This window comes from Dermacentor albipictus, chromosome 6 (genome assembly GCF_038994185.2).
Source record: "Dermacentor albipictus isolate Rhodes 1998 colony chromosome 6, USDA_Dalb.pri_finalv2, whole genome shotgun sequence".
Lineage (NCBI taxonomy): Eukaryota > Metazoa > Arthropoda > Arachnida > Ixodida > Ixodidae > Dermacentor > Dermacentor albipictus.
Genome location: NC_091826.1, coordinates 88,033,163 through 88,045,684, shown reverse-complemented (window position 1 = coordinate 88,045,684; position 12,522 = coordinate 88,033,163). Strand labels below are relative to the sequence as shown.

At 44.3% G+C, this 12,522-nt stretch overlaps 1 protein-coding gene across 1 annotated transcript in view; it reads left to right on the top strand.

Annotated features, from left to right (window-relative positions):
* LOC139046965 (N-acetylated-alpha-linked acidic dipeptidase 2-like) overlaps positions 1-12,522 on the top strand; it is a 100,002-nt gene that overhangs the window by 47,112 nt on the left and 40,368 nt on the right. The window contains exon 11 of the mRNA XM_070520884.1: positions 11,015-11,100. Coding sequence (XP_070376985.1) covers positions 11,015-11,100 — 86 coding nt within the window. The remainder of the gene's footprint in view (positions 1-11,014; positions 11,101-12,522) is intronic.

Here is a 12,522-nt window from a genome sequence, read left to right as displayed (position 1 = left end):
AATATGCGATGCTTTCGTTGAAGCTGTCCCGGGCTGACCTCGCGTTGACGTCCGCATTACGCACTGAGATTCTGGTTTTCCAAACACTGTGCATTACTAGAATCATTAGCATATCGTACGGCACACCTTCGCTCTGGACGGGAAGAAATCGAATGCCGTAGGGTGTAAGCGGCAGTTCCTTTTTTAGGGTTCTTTGCAAGATGTCCCATAAGAATACGGCATCCCAGCAATCGAGAAACATGTGCTCGATTGTTTCAGGCCTTTTGCATATTACACAGTCAACCGACCATGGTACCAACAACCCTTTTTCCTTTAGCCACGGTATTGTAGAAAGTGTGCCACTATGGAACATGAAAAAGAATGTTTTGACTGACGATCGGATAGTCATACTTTTAACCCTTTTTAACACATTGCTGCTTGGCCCAGGATTGTACATCCTTCGATACAAGGGAGCAGGCATCATCACATCAATTAGGTCTTTGTAGAGGTGTTTTCTCTTCACCTCGCTGAGATATTCCATTGAAAATCTTACTTTCAGAAACTGGACAGCCGCTACAATTTAATGCATGTATCCGCGGACATTGCGTTGCATATGGGCGCATGATGATACAATGACATCTGGCAATGCGTTCGCCAGTCTCACTTGCATAACACTTCTTAAAAAAGGATTTCTTTGATTGCGATAATATACGAACCTACAGACAATTTGTCTAACGAACAAATTAATCAAACCCAGTCCTCCTGATCGCACTGAAAGGAACAAATTTGTGCTGCTCACCCTTTCCCATGATGAGTTCCATACAAAAACAGCCAACACTCTGTGCAGTCGTTGAATACTCATGCGCGACATGTGTAACGCTTCCAAAACATACCATACTCGAGCAATAATAAAAATGTTGCACACTGTGGCACGGGAAAAAATTGATAGGTCTCGTCCTCCCCATTTCTGTGTTTTCTCTCGAGCCTTGTCTGTCATTTCTTTCTAGTATTCTTTTGTATCCTTGTAGTGTTGTAGTGGTACGCCTAGGTATTTACTTGGAGTAGTCGTCCACTGAATGTTGGCGTACGTGACTGGCACACTTTCCCATTCACCATGCCAGAAACCCTGACATTTATTCCAGTTTATTCTGCTCCCTGTGTATTGACAGAAAGCTGTGGCATCTTTTATCGCATTTGTTACACTTTCTCTATCGGTACAGAAAACAGCTATGTCGTCGGCGTAAGATAATATTTTGACTTCACAAGCCATAATACGAAAGCCTCTTATTTCCTCATTTTGAATAATCTTTAAACAAAATGGCTCCAAATAAATGCTAAAAAGTAGTGACGACAGAGGACACCCTTGTTTCACCGAAGAGACGACATGGATGCTTTTGCTGACTTGTTTGTTAATTATAATTGAGGCAGAGCATCCAGTGTACGACATTTTTACACCTTCCAGTATTATTTTCCCTACATTTACATATTCCATAATGGCAAACAATATTTCGTGCGTAACAAGGTCAAAAGCTTTTTCCAGATCTATTTGGAGCATTGCCACGTGGTTGGAAAAAACATCACAACACTCCAAAATATTTCTTGCTATATGAATGTTCGTCGTTATGCTCCTACCTTTAATTCCGCACGTCTGGTGTGGTCCGACTATATCTTTAAGAAAACCTTGTAATCTTCTTGCCAAGACCTTCATGAATATCTTGTAATCTACGTTAGAGAGGGTAATTGGCCGGTAAGAACCTACCAATAATTGCTTAAGTCGGTCGTCCGTTTTAGGAATGAGAATGATATGTGATTGACTGAAGGAAAGGGGAAGCTCTTCTACGTCATATGCCTCTTGTATTACCGCATGCAATGCTTAGCTATAGGAGTTTTAAATTTCTTATAAAACGCTGAACCCAGTCCATCGGGACCGGGCGACTTTCCGGGGTTCAAATCATCGATTGATTTTTCAATTTCCTTTAATGTTTTGAGGCTTCTAGGATTGATTTTGCATTTTTATCTAGTTGCGGCATAAGTGGAAGAAAAGCGTTTACAAATCCCTTGTTTACTTCTTTCCTTTCACCAAACAATTTCCGAAAGTGCTCTATGAAAGCGTCTTCTATATCACTTTTCTTATCTGTGACTACACCCCGGTACCTTATTTCTTTGATATCTTTTTTGGTCGCTTATCTTTTTTCGTCACTAAGGGTGCGTTTGGTGGGCGTTTCGCCCATCCACAAATGCTCTGCACGAGCCCGTATCACTGCTCCTCTATAATTTTCGACATCGATAAGCTCAAGTTGTCGCTTCTGCACTTAAGCACAGTAAAATAAAACACGAAAAAGAACTGCAAGCCCAGTTAGACTTCTTGATCAGCCAAGAAAGTGTTACCCCCGGCCTGCGCACTAAAAAAAAAAAAAAACTACGCCACGCCACCAGACGGGAATGTGCAGATAATTTGCCATTTCAAAGCCGAGAAGCAGTTCGTTTCGCAGAGCTACGTCTCTTACAGACGTGGTTGATGCGCTATCGCCCAGCAACTAAAACTCACGCCTGTACCAGAAAGAAAAAGTTGCTGTCCGTATTCAGCAGTATGCTTGTAAGTGCCACACCATTGATTTTCCCTTGCGATTGCTATTTTACTTTCGAAAAAAAGTCCTATATGAACCGCCGACCCGGGATGGTGTATGGCCTGTTACTGCCGATTTCGATAGCCATTTCTTATTTTTCACGCAAAGGATATGCACCGTTTCCTTAGTTCAGTGATGCCTTTCAGTCAACACGCCCGTCTAGTCATAGATCTTCGCCAGAGAAGCGCGGGCTAGTGCTGGGAGCCTTCGGCGATAGCACACATACCTGTGTTTTTGACGCGTCACATCTGCGTTCATCGCTTCTTGTGCTGGCATTGTAGACATGAAAAAACTGTTTATTTAAGAACATCGATGCAAAAGCTGACATATAGAGTGATTTATCCTTGTTAGATTTCTTGATTCCTGCGCCTAGACAGCCCGGAAGACGGACTCGACGGATACGCTAGGCCTAAGCTTTGGTGGGGAGCGATCTCGGCGCGGGTAGTTAAAATAGCAATCGCAAGTGATAATCGATGGTGTGGCACTTCCAAGCATACTGCTGAATACGGACAGCAACTTTTATTTCTGGTACAGGCGTGAGTTTTAGTTGCTGGGCGATAGCGCATCAACGATGTCTGTACAAGACGTAGCTCTGCGAAACAAACTGCTTCTCGGCTTTGACATAGCAAACTATCCGCGAATATTTGTCTGGTGGCGTGGCGTAGTGGTAAAGTGGCGGGCTCGGGATGTGTATGTCGGTCGTTCGAGTCCTTGTCAGAGCAGTTTTATGTCTTACGGCTTTTTTTTCTTTTTTTTATTGCACTAAAGCGCTCTTTCTTGCTTTCTGTATTAAAAAAAAATATATACGGTGCCCAGGCACCGCATATTTAACGCGCTAGAGCTGTTTTTTGCACGAGTAGCCAGTGCCTCCCAGTACGCCGCGCCTTCCCAGCGCCTTCCCAGCGCCTTCCCAGCGCCTTCCCAGCGCCCCAGCGTCCAGCGCGCTGCACTGGGCCCATAATCCGGCGCACTGGGTCCCAGTGGCACTGGTTTTTGCAATAGGGATGGCATCATCAAAAATTGCTGGCGGCTCCTGTGTTCGACGGTGAATATTATGCACTTCGTCATCTTCGAGTAGAATGGCCCGTCTTTTTTAAAAAGTGCTTCCTGATAGCTGGGACACAATGTAAACATGTTGAGGCAAAGTCGCCGTACGGCACACTTCGGGAAAAGGACCGACTTTGCTTATACTGAGCACGGCTCGTGCTATGCAATGTTGTCTGGAAAGTGGGTTCAGCGGTGGTAACACAAAGTGAGAATTAGTAGCAGAGTGGGTAGAATTAATGCTGTGGGTATAACTAGCCTCCATATGGTCGAAAATTACCCACCTTAAACTGCAACTCTTTAGCATGTGCGCTGCCATAGATATGGCGATGTTGAGGCAAAGCCGCTCTACGGCGTACTTTCGGAAACTGAGCGACTTCACCTATACTGAGCAAGGATCGCGCTAGGCAGTGTTGTCTGGAACGTGGTTTCATCAGTGTCCACGAAAAGCGAAAATTAGTTGCAGAGTAAGTACAGTTTATGGTAAGGCTATAACTGACGTCCCTATGGTCGTAAATTGCCTACCTCATACTGCATCTTTGTAAAGGCTGGACTGTCGTAGATATGGCGATGTTCAGGCAAACCCACCATATGGCACACTTTCGGAAATGGAGCGACATCGCTTATAGTGAGCAGGGCTCGTGCAACGCAGTGTTGTCTGAGAAGTGGCTTCACTGGCACCCATACAAAGCGTGAATTAGTAGCAGAGTAGGAAGAATGGGACAGGTGCAACTAGCGTCCATATGTTTGAAAATTACCCACATGACACTACATCTCTGTAAAGCTTGCACCGACGTAGATAGGACGATGTTGAGGCAAAACCACCATATGGCATACTTTGGGAAATGGAGCCACATAACTTATACTGAGCAAAGCACGCGATAGGCATTGTTGTCTGGAGAGTGGCTTCGCTGGCGCCCATACAAAGCGAGAATTAGTAGCAGAGCAGGCAGCATTTTTCGTACGGGCGCAACTAGTGTCCATATGGTCGAAAATTACCCACCTGACACTACATCTCTGTAAAGCATGCACCGCCTTAGACAAGACGATGTTGCGGCAAAGCCACTGTATAGCATACTTTGGGAAACGGAGCCACATCGCTTATAATCAGCAGCACTCGCACTACGCAATCTTGTCTGGAAAGTGGCTTCAACGGTGACCACACAAAGCGAGAATTAATAGCAGGGTAGGTAGAAATAGCGGTACGGGTATATCTAGCCTCCATATGGTGGTAAATTATCCACCTCACACTGCATCTCTGTAAAGCATGCACCGCCGTAGATAGGACCATGTTGAGGCAAAGCCACCGTATAATACAGTTTGGGAAATGGAGCCACATCCTTATAATGAGCAGGGCTCGCGCAAGGCAACGATGCTTGCAAAGAGACTTGGAAAAAGCGAGAATAAGCAGCAGAGTAGGTAGAAATAATGGTACGGGTGTAACTAGCATCCATGTGGTGGAAATTCCCCACCTCACATTGCATCTCCGTAAAGGGTGCACTACCGTAGATATGGCGATATTGAGGCAAAGCCGCCATACGGCTCACTTTTGGAAATGGAGTGATTTCGCTTTCCACTTTCCAGACAACGCAATGTTGTCTGGAAAGTGGCTTCATTGGCACTCACAGAAAGCAACAATTAGTAGCAGAATTGGTAGAATTAATGGGACGACTGTAACTAGCGTCCTTATGGTCGAAAATTAGGCACCTGACACTACATCTCTGTAAAGCGTGTACCGCCGTAGATTTAGCGATGTTGCGGCAAAGCCGCCATACAGCACACTTTTGGAAACTGAGTAACTTTGCTTGTGTGAGCAGGGCTCTTCCAATGCAATGTTGTCTGGAAAGTGGCTTTACTGGCACCCACACAAAGCGAGAATTAGTAGCAGAGAAGGTACAAATTATGGGACGGCTATACTAACGTCCATATTGCCAAAAATTACCCACCTGACAATACATATCTGTAAAGAGTGCACCGCCGTAGATAAGACAATGTTGAGGCAAAGCCGCCATACGGCACACTTTTGGAAATGGAGCGACTTCGCTTGTAGTGAGCAGGGCTCGTCCAACGCAATGTTGTTTGGAAAGTTGCTTTACCGGCGCCCCTACAAAGCTAGAATTAGTAGTAGAGTAGATAGAATTAATGGTAGGGGTATAACTAGCGTCCATATGGTCAAAAATTACCCACATCACACCAACTCTGAAAGGGGTGCGCAGCTGTAGATATGCAGATGTTGAGGCAAAGCTGACGTACGGCACACTATAGGAAATGGAGCGAATTCCATTGAACTCAGCAGGGCTCGCGCAAGCGAAGTGTTTCTGGAAGGTGGTTTCGCCAGCGTCCACAGGAATCGATAGTTCGTCACAAAGTAAAAAAAAAAAGAACAGCACGGGCATAATGTGAGACAATATAGTGGAAAATTACGCACATTTCAATATATCCCTGTAAACGATGTACAGCCGAAGGTAGCGACGCTGAGGCGAAGCCACTATATGGCACACTTTGGGAAATAGCTGCGCTCGCGAGAAGCAATGGCGCCTTTAAAGGGGTTTCTCCGGTGCTCACAATAAGCCGGGACTAGTCGCAGAGTAGATAAAATTAGAGGTATTACTTGAGGAAAGGTGCTGGTAGGATTCGTGGAAAGGAATGGATTCCGTATCATAAATACCTTCCTCAGGAAATGCAGTAGCAGTAAGTGGACCTGGAAAAGCCCTAGTGGTAAAAGACGAAGCAAAATAGATTTCATACATTCTGCTGATCACAGCATAGGGCAGGATATCGGAGTGTTAGGTAGGTTTAGGACAGCCACCATAGGTTAGTGAGGTCTACGATTTCTCTGAATTTTAGGAGACAAAGGTGATATTATTAAAGAAAATAGAGGTTAAATTAGGCGCATAAGGATAAAAGCAAGCGAATAACCCTGGTTGTCGCAAACAGATATGCAGCTTTAGAACAGCAAGATGAAGATAACATAAAATTGATGACTGAAACCGTAACTACGCTGAGTTATGAAGAAGCAATTGAAATAGGAACTAAGACACCCAGGCAACCAGTAGGTAAGCTTTCCCAAGCAACAAAGGGCATATTATGGAAACGAGAAAAGCTTGAAAGTGTGTAACTGAAGAAATCAGGTACAACTAGCTGACATGTCAAAACTGATCTATTAGAAAAAAGTATGGTATATTCGCAATGTTAACGAGCAAAGAAAATAGCAGTGCGGTAGAGGAAACTCTTCCACTGATTGCGTTGGTAATTGTTCGGAAAGAAGTGGCTGACACTATGTTCTATCGTCATTACATCGTAACATGGCAATACCAGTGAAGAACGAAAGAGTGTTGAACCTGTGAATTGCAAAAATTATCTCTTTAGTGAGCGAACTTGTGGCCACAAAACATGTAACACTCAAGCCCAACAATAGCGTCGAGCAGAGTCAGCGATCGTCGGAAATCTGACCTGCAGGACAAGCACATCGGCTTTTATACATGACTCGTCGAAGGTTCCAATGTAATCGCTGGTGCCCACGTGGCTTCCAGAAAGTACTAAGCCATTCATGTCGCAGACACAAACACATTACAAAAATAACAAACCATAACAATCGAAACAAGCGCGAACTCTACTAAACCACGCAAACAAGACAAGCGCGAGCCAGAGCAGACGCAATCAGATGATACTACAAAAATAATCGTTGGGCGGGTCCGCATGACATTAGTTTCTCGCACGTACGACACAAAGGAGTCACTCTCATTGGTCTCTACCGTTCGCTGCTGGCGAGTTTCACCTCCCGCTTCGCGTTCGCTCTTTCATCTTTCGCTGTGCTTGTTCTCTCGGCCACGCCGCCAATGCGGGTGACGCTCGCTGCAGAAACGGGTGCGTATAAGCCGTGCTCTAAAACCGCAGCACTATGCAATCGGTGGGCTGAAAACTTGGCTCAGGACAACGCAAGGTGCATCCAGTGAAAGTTATGCAGGGCAATATCATAAGCAATTTAGATGTTACTATAAAAGCAGTGGAAGAATTCTGTACTGACCTGTACAGTACCCACAGAGCCACGCTGCCTTCATTCGAAGTAGTGAACAGGATGCAGTGGCTTCTTCTATAAGTAGCGATGAAGTTAAAATCACCTTGCAAAACATGTGCGGGAGCAAAGTGGCAGGAGAACAATGAATAACAGTCGATTTAATCAAAGGTGGCAGAGATAATATGCTTAAAATGCTTGCGACCCGATCATATGCAATGCCTCACGACTTCATGTGTACTAGAGGGTTGGAAGAATGGTAACGTTATACTAATCCATAGGAAGGGAAAAGCTAAAGAACTGAAGAATTAAAGCCCTGTTAGCTTGCTTTTCGTATTCTATAAACTATTCACCAGGATAATTTTCAATGCAATCAGGCCAACACATGAATTAACCTCTTAAATGGTATTCATGAATTATGAAAGGTATTTGATTCAGCAGAGATACCAGCCGTCATGGAAGCATTGTGTAATCAAGGTGTACTAGAAGCATACGTGAATATCTTGGAAAATATCTACAAAGACTTCACAGCTATCATGGTTCTCCACAAGAGAAGTAAAAATATTTATCAAGAAAGGGATCAGGGAAGGAGACAATCTCTCCAATACTATTCACTGCATGCTTAAAAGAAGTATTCGTGCTACTAGGCTGGGAAGGCTAAGGAGTGAAGATCAACGGTGGATATCTTACCAACCTTTGATTTGTAGATGACATTCTCCTATTCAGCAACACTACAGATGAACTGCAACAAATGATTGAGGACCTTGCAAGAGACGTTGAAGAATTATACGCACAAGACGAAGAATTTTCACAGTAGTCTGGAAAGAAAACACGAATTCATGAAGGCCACTCAGCCTCTAGAGCCTGTACAAGAGTAACTATACCTAGGTCAACTACTCACAGGCGACCCTGACCATGAGAAGGAAATATTCACAAGAGCAAAAAAATGCTAGCTCTCCCGTAATGGAGAGTAGGAGCATGAAATGGCTACAGGCAAAGCAGATTCATTGGAGAAGATACTGGCCACAATCTTAAACTGGGTGTAGTGCACGTTTGAAACGACAAAGCCCACCACATCATACCGCGCCCGAGCTATGCTGCGTACTGGTCTATATGGACGCAATAGTTTCCTGTCACCTACAGATCATCCTTGCAAATATCATCTCGGTCAAACGGCCATTCGTGGCCCGCCGGACGCGCCGCGGAACGCTGGCGTTCGCTTCGTCAGCACCAAAAGATGACAATCAAGTCTATAGTGCCCTGTGTCTGCCTTTTGAACGTGGATACTGAAAATGACAACTAAAACTTCAGCGTACTTAAAGTTAAAGTAACTAGCGTGCGTAATGCTTGCCTGGATGATCTCGATTTGTTCGCCCAAATTTCCTGGTTGTTCTCGTTTGAATGCCGGTATAACGGCTCTGGCTTTTGGCTTAAGGTCATATGAAGGTGGCCGACGATGGGAGCTTAAAACATTTCATGCTTAAAATTGATTGGAGTGTGCCGCTCAGGCAATACCATGTCTTTACTGAGAGCTTACCCCTGTAGTTGAAAAGAAAAGCGCACAATCTTTGCATTGTACCAGTGCTAACATATGGAGCAAAAAAATGAATGTTAATGAAGATGCCCTAGAACAAGTTTATAACCGCGCAAAGAGCGATGGAACGAAATATGTTGCGTGTCACGTTAAGGGCCACAAAGAGAGCATTGTAGGTCCAAACGCAAACGTAGATAGCCGATATTCTAGTTGACCATACGGTAAAACAATTGAAATGAGCAGGCCATCTAATGCGTAGGGTAAGTAACCAATGGACCATTAGAGGTGCAGAATGGACGGCAAATGAAGGGTAATGCATCCGATGATGGTAGAGAATTAGGTGGGGTTATGAAATTAGCAAATATGGAGGCACAAGTTGGAATCAGCGCATGACAGCAGTAATTGGGGATCGTTGGGAGAGGCCTTCGTCTTGCAGTGGACATAAAGATACGATAATTATGATTATGAGGTGCAAATAATGGTACGGGCATAATCAGCGTCAATACAGTCGAAAATTACCCACAGTTCACTGTATCTCCGTAAAAGGGGCACCGCCGTGAATAGAGCTATGTTGAGGCAAAGCCCCGTATGACACAATTTGGTAAATTCAGTCGGTTCATTTGAGCTAAGCAAGGCTCGCGCGAGACAATAGTGTCAGCAAGGGGGCTCCTCAGGTGCCCGCGAAAAGCTTCAATTAGTCGCGAAGTCGGTAGAGATTACCGTACGGACATTGATTGGCGTCAAGATGATCAAAAATTACCCATATTGCACAATATCCCTGTAAAGGGTGCACTGCCGTAGATAGAGCCATATTGAGGGGAAGCAGTCGTACGGCAAACTTTGGGAAATAGAGCCACTTATTAAAGCAGGGCTCATGCAAAACAATCGTTTCTGCAGTGCGGCTTCGCCTGTGCCAACAGGAGGTGAGAATTAGTCGCAGATTAGGTAACATTAGCGGTACACGCCTAATTAGTGATGGTTTAGTCGAAAATTAGCCACATTACTCCATAGGCGGCACTATCTGTAGAATTTTCGCACTTGGCTTTTTCGTATAAGAATGAAACGTTCAACCAGGTATAGATGCTGCAGAAGGCAATGACGACGTATTTTGCGCGTTCACAATTCACAATTGTTTGACAATATTTGTACTGCTAATCATGATAATTGTTTTTCCGAACATTAAGAATAATAATTAGTGGTCATAAGAATAATTTATCTAGGTTTCCTTAATTACATTTATATTCTTACACTGCGAAAAAGCTTGCGTCCGTTCCTTCATGTCATGCTAATGTTCGCTCCGGTGCTGTGCCACTGTGCTTGTGCTGATGATGTGTGCGCTGCGCTGAACCGGTACAATTTTCAGGGCCAGTGAACGATGTGCAGTAGCGGTGCGGGAGTGAGTTTCGTCCTACTTGGTTTGATCTAACTAGACGGAGTGAGAAAGCAGTTTTTTTTTCTTATTTGAAAAACTGAGCAGAAGACGGTCAGATTGCAGAAGCCCAAACTCAAGCGCCACTCACGATCTGTGATCCTGGCAGAACGTTTCCATTGCTAGTGCCTTCTGAACAGGGCAGAAGTATCGTGCCCTTCATACATTTGAAATATCTAAACGCGGAGGTTGACAATGCCTATATAGAATACCCACTTTTGCCCCTTTAAGACTTCTGTTATCATCGACTCAGCTGGTGGAATTGGAATATCAGAAAACGTGAATTACCGTTCAACATCACGTGCAATCAACTTCATATCTTCAGTCATCCAACTGTTATAGTTCTGCTGGTGTATTGTCCGTTTCTCTTCGTTTTTCTTCTGCAGGAAAGTTGCAATGTCAGTGAGCAGTAAGAGGGTGACGCGACTTGTGAAGAGCGTGCTTGGAGTCGTCAAAGGAAGTGGGGAAACCGGTGAGTAAATTTCGAGGCCACGCATTTTGCAGGGTTGCCTCGGCGATACAATGAGCACACGACATGCACTCATATACCATATCTTCATAGTTTCTCATTGCCAGCCCACAGTAAATCGAAAAAGGCGTGCCGAGGGGCATTGTTGTAGCTAGATTTTTTAAAATAAGCTAGAAGTGTATGTTCACGCTGTATTAGCGTGTGTGTGTGTGCATGCTGAATATATAAGTGCATGCGCACGCGCGTGTTTGTTTGTGTGTTTGTGTGTGCGTGTTTGTGTTTCGGTACATGTGTGTGCGGGTGTGTGTATTCGTGTGTTTGCGTTTGTGGGCAGAGATGGCAGAGGGCATGTTAACTGCTCAACTGCACTGTCTCACGCGCAAGCGCTATCGCGTTTGCCAGCTGAAATAGATACGTGTATCTGCACCCACTATGTAAAAGAAAGTACAAGCGGCAGCTGACACTATTCCTTAATTAAGTCATGGTGTGTTTTAGGGCCTGTGTCAAACGTATTTAGACAATATGTTGTGCTAATTGAATCTAATTAAGCTCTCCACTGCTTCTTCTGTAAGGTTTTCTTCAGAAAGCTATATTTCAGTGCCGGTCGAAGTGCTCTCGGTCGAAGTCCTAACTGCAGGTCCGTTGGTTTCTTTGCAAGAATCATTTTTGCAGCGCTTGTTTATGCGAAACATAGCAAATTCCAATTCCCGACTTCACATTTAAGTAATTAAATATTCCAAGACAACTTACAGAGAAAACAAGGATCACTGCGCAAACGCTGCCGTGTTGCAGAAAGGACAAAAAATTGTGCTAAAGGTCAACGCATAAACAGTGCCTGCCTTTCCTCTGTTGGTTTTCTTGAAAAGACGAGAAAGAAAAACACTGCAGCAGCTTACGCCTCTGAAATATGCTATTAAATTATTATTTTGTTAATTTCACAGTAAGAGGTTAATTACTGCAAGAAAAAATGGAGGCCGAATTTTACTTTTAGTAGTTTTCGAAACAAATCGCTATGGTCAGTATATAGACCTTTTAGAACACTGTGTATCTCTTTCTTTATCGATAACCAAATAACCTCGACATACCAGGCACCGTCAAAATCCGTGACGTCATAGTAAGCTGGTGTGGGGATTTCTCGTAGGCGTCGCCACCTGTCTTAGTCTATCGCGTCTTTTCCGGATCACCAATCCTCTTACCGCTTTAAAGGCGGGTTCTTCGGTATGGAAGAATTATAATTTACTAACGCCGGACAACTTCCATCTCTATTCAACGCTCCTTTTAAATGTGTATTTGAGTAAGGTCTACAAGGGTAGCGGTATATTTAAGTACGACCTCGTGTATACCATATTCCAGGCACTCTTAAGTCACGCCCTCATCAGCAGGTGCGAAAGACGGGAAATCCCGTATGGAACGAGACGAGTTGTA